Source organism: the organism of the source record quoted next, unplaced genomic scaffold, assembly GCF_019419815.1.
Source record: "Pyrus x bretschneideri cultivar Hongxiangsu unplaced genomic scaffold, Pyrus_bretschneideri_v1 Contig10, whole genome shotgun sequence".
Taxonomy (NCBI): Eukaryota; Viridiplantae; Streptophyta; class Magnoliopsida; order Rosales; family Rosaceae; genus Pyrus; species Pyrus x bretschneideri.
The window spans coordinates 4545555-4550011 of NW_025999391.1; the positions used below are offsets into that span (position 1 = coordinate 4545555).

Sequence of the window (4457 nt, forward strand, 5' to 3'; positions counted from 1 at the left end):
TAATTTTGGATTCATTATCAGATTAATGAATTGCATGACACTTTTAATTAATTCAATAGATCGGGACCATTCAATCGTAGAAGCAAAAATAATATTAGAATAATATTATCGGTCAAAAACATAGTCCAAAAATATTTGGGTTGGGTGCTGTGAGCAAAAAGGGTGCTCGGGGGTAGGCCCAGCCGTTAAAGGCTAGCTTGAAAGGGGTGGCACGGGTTCTGGCTTTAGCATGTTTGCTGGCCTGTGGGTTCGCATGGGAGCCCAGCCGCACGGGCTGGCGACTTGTGATGCGGGAAGTGGACCGGGGCATGTGACATAGCCCAATGGGCTACACACTTCTTCGGGCAGGTATTAGACAACGGGTCAAAAAGAAAAAGAAACCTGCAGGTTTATTTTTGCTTTTTTTTTTTTTGGTTGGGCTTAAGGGACTTCGGGCCCTAGAGAGCTAAGTAGGCCGAAGGCCTTGGTTGTCTGGGTCAGTGCAGCAAACCCAAAGGATGCTACCGTGTGATCCACTCGACTAGGCTTCAGGCTAGCGGTGGTCCATGCGGGTCATGGTGGGTGTTTCGGCGGTGGTGCCGCACAGTTCCAAAAACCTCTTTTTCTTTCTTTTTTTCGACATAGGTAGGGTTATACAAACCCTAGATTTGCTTCTAATTTTTTTTCAATTCTTTGAGCTCATGGAGAGAGGGTGCGGCATAGAGAGATAAGAAGAGAGATATGTATAATTGTGAGATGTATATTTATAGTAGTATGATAGGTAAAAATATTTATAATATTTAATAGGTAATCAACTCCTAATAGAAATATAAGATACATTCTCATATCTTCTAGGATTTACACAATCACATTCCGATTAATCTAATAGGAATGCAACAAAAAGAAATTTGTCATAATTTTTTGACAATTCAACACTGTTATAGAAACATATAAAATGCATTCCGGTATCTCAATCTTTAAATCTTTTACCATTCTGAAAATTGAAATAATAGTTTAAAACCAAACAGTAGCCTCAAGATGGAAAATGCATTCCATTCAATATCTTCAAACCGATAAACCTAACCACAAGTTGTTCTTCGTCTTCCTTCGATTTCCGATTTGCGCCCACAATCCTAATCCAAAACACAACTGGGCAGCAGGGCTAGTGTATATCATTTGTTTTTTTTTTTTTTTTTTAATAGACTTTCGTTAACTTTTAATACGTAAAAATTTTAATAGGTCTTTCTCTCAAAAAAAATTTAATGGAGGTTTCGGGTTTTCAATATCAAAAAGCAACAGATCATTTAATACCATTTACATATACATATGTTAATTTGGTAAAAATTTACAATGTTTATTGAACAATTTAAGGGTTTTTATTTATTTATTTTTAATTTTACAGGTACTATGGCCGGTATGGCCGGTGAAGAGGAAGAAAAAATCAAAGCAACTGCGGCTCAGCCTCCTAGAGGCCTACCACTAAATTGCCTGCTGTGGCCAAATTGGCTGCTGTGGCCATTGTTGGTGGCGATCTGCGTTCTAATAGTTCTTTTGGTCGCATGGCGGACAGAAACGTATGGCCCTGATTTCCGAGTCCAATCGGCCATCGTCTCCCAACTCAACGCGACTCAGTCCCAGTTAACCGCCACCTGGGACCTGTCCCTGGTGGCCACAAACCGCAACCCCGGCGAAGTTCAGGACATGTACATCAAGAGACTGATGGCGTACATCTTCTACGGGGACAAAGAGAGGATGATGATGCTGGCAGTGAAGCCGGTGGGGATACGGCCGCGTCTCTTGTTGTCAAGCAAGAGGAACCAGGCCACAGCCAGTTTCCAACTCCAAGCGGTGGAGATGTACGTGGGACAAAATGTGTCCCAGGAAATATTGCAAGGGCTTAGCGCCCCTGGCTCTGCCTCTGGCGCTCTGGTGAGATTTGGTCTCAAGCTCGAGGTTTGGTATAAGGGTATCGGCATTGTGTCGGATTTTAGAGCGCTCTTCTGCGACGGAGTGGTCGATTTTGGGGTTTCTCCGGTCAATTATGTTAATCATGGGACTGGGATTTCGACAGTTAAGGAGGGTCAGTCGACGGAATGCTATTATTACGAGGCAAAGGATTTTTATTACTAAGAAATAACTTGTAGACGTTTTTTTTTTTGTTAACAAACTAGCAGTTACTAGTCTCGTATGGAGGAAGTTGATTTCTGTAGGTTGAATTGGAAATGTTGGCATTGCAATGCTGCGGTTTGTTGTTCTTTTGTTGAATGAGTAGGTTTCACTAGTGTCGTATGGGAGTTGCTGTGTGTGACTGGAATTGGAAATGTTGCATTGCAATCCTGTTTGTTGTTCTTTTGTTGAATGACTAGTTTTTATTTATTTATTTTTGTTTACTTCCGTTCGATTTTTCTGCAGAAAATAAGTCGATCAGCTTCAGGAACTAAATGACAGCTCTTTCTGGAACTAAAAGTGATCTGATTGAGAATGATGTCTAACTCTTTCTGTGGGTTGAATTGGAAGTGTTGGCATTGCAATGCTGCGATTTGTTGTTCTTTTGTTGAATGAGTAGGTTTTACTAGTCTCGTGAAATGTTGCTTTGCTATCATGTTTGTTGTTCTTTTGTCAATCAAGGGACCAACTGCGTCCAAGGATTAGGAACAATTTGTGTCTTTACATTGCCACTAGTGTTGTCCTAGCCAGGAAGCACTGTTAATAGACTCTTGATCAGTTGATCATGTTCATACTATTGCATCTGACTTTCAGTCGTACAGATACGAGGATACTGTGTTTAACCTATATTTTTATACACAAAGCACAGTTGCTTCGGTGAACTTCTTGGATTCAAGATAGAGCTCGTTAACAGTAAGCCCTCCTGTGTCTCACTATACCTCAGCTTTATTCTTTCTTTGCTGGTGAACTGCGTTAGCTGAACAAAGTTTGTAATCCCTCTGCACTGCCTATCAACCGCTCCATTGAAATCCACAGTTGGAAAGGTATTTTGTTTTCAACTCAATGACAGCTCTTTCTGAAACTAAAAGTCTAATTGAGAATGATGTCTAACTCTGACAGTAAGAGGAGGCGATAACTGAATCTAGAAGGTAGACATATTATATTTCTTGAGGATCTTATCATGGATATTTCTACCGATATTGAAAGAGGTCACATGCTATATACACTTGATGAAGTAGCCGTTTTGGATCATATTTCTATGATTTGCTGACAACTTATTTACTTCGTCTAATATATATGTATGAATGTATTGATAATATGCATGTCAGAATTTGCTCAAGGAATTGTTAATGCTGCAAATAATCAAGCCAAACAAGGAGTGGTTTTGCCCTTCCAGCCCATTTTACGTTGGCATAAGTAGTCATGACTCATGAATTATGTTAGTCTCAGAAATTACGACCTTGGTTTTTGTTAAATTTGTTTTCTCCATCTTCCTTTCTATTACTGCCACCGCATCTGTCGCTTTGTGTGTTGAGTTTTTTCTTCGTTTTTGTTTCACTTGGTCAGGAGAAATCCGAAACTTATCAAGTAACTAATCGCACCAAAACCAGGCACCGACCATCCATTAACATTTCCTCTCTTCCCTTGTATGTGAATCGTGTGTGAAGATATAAGTTAGAAATGGATTGCGTCATTTTCTTGATTAAGTTGGAAAATCAATTTATTAGACATTGGTGGTGTGGCAAATTGAGGACAACGATTATTGAAAAGTTTGATGCGTTAAGCTCTTTAATTTGCTCCTGTAAACTAGCATTAGGAAATAATTATCTTTTCTATAGAGGTGGATTGTCTGCCCTCTCATTTCCATACTCTTCCCATGCTCTCATGTTTGTGTTTGTGTGATCACGGTTAAGTCACGTCAACATTTTATATTCCTATTACTTTTTGTTTTATTATTTTTATAAAAAATTAATATAAAATATTGACGTGACTTAACTGTGACCACACATCATAGGAAAGCATGAAGAGAATATAGAAATAGGAGGGCAGACAATTCACCTCCGTTTTCTATACAGTTAGATTAGGAATCTTAAAAGCAGAATTGGAATAAGAATACATGTGTACTTTCCTATCCCATATAGAATAGGAGCCCTTAATTAGAGGTAGCGTTGTAAACCGCACCCGTTTTCTTGTACAATTAGATTAGTAATCATAGAAACAGAATTGGAATAAGATATCCCTGTAGAAACTCGGTTGAGTTCGGTGTCCCATTAGAGAGTTGCTCATTTTACCATCCTTCGTACTAAATCGAAAGATAGGTAAATCCATTATTCCAATTGTTGTTATTATTTACTTAAATCCGTTTATTTCCTTTAAGAAAATATACAAGGAAGTGAGGACAATGGGTGGGAGCAGTTTCTTTCTTGTCAACTGCTATGTGTTTGGATCCCTGCTGACCCTGTTACTGCTAAATCTTTTGGCAGTATACAAAATTCCTTGGTCTGGATATCATTTATTTGATTCATTTCTTT

The 4457-nt window shown here is 39.0% G+C and overlaps 1 protein-coding gene across 1 annotated transcript; it reads left to right on the forward strand.

Moving 5' to 3' along the window:
• Nucleotides 1-991: 991 nt before the first annotated feature.
• On the forward strand, nucleotides 992-2361 carry LOC125480823. Its single transcript, XM_048591995.1, has 2 exons — nucleotides 992-1146; nucleotides 1382-2361. The coding sequence occupies exon 2, from the start codon at nucleotides 1387-1389 to the stop codon at nucleotides 2107-2109; it is 723 nt and encodes a 240-aa protein (XP_048447952.1). The 5' UTR covers nucleotides 992-1146; nucleotides 1382-1386; the 3' UTR covers nucleotides 2110-2361.
• Nucleotides 2362-4457: the final 2096 nt, after the last annotated feature.

What these genes read in the sequence shown, in the direction of transcription:
- LOC125480823 (XM_048591995.1), top strand. Translation starts at nt 1,387, where the DNA reads ATGGCCGGTATGGCCGGTGAAGAGGAAGAAAAAATCAAAGCAACTGCG.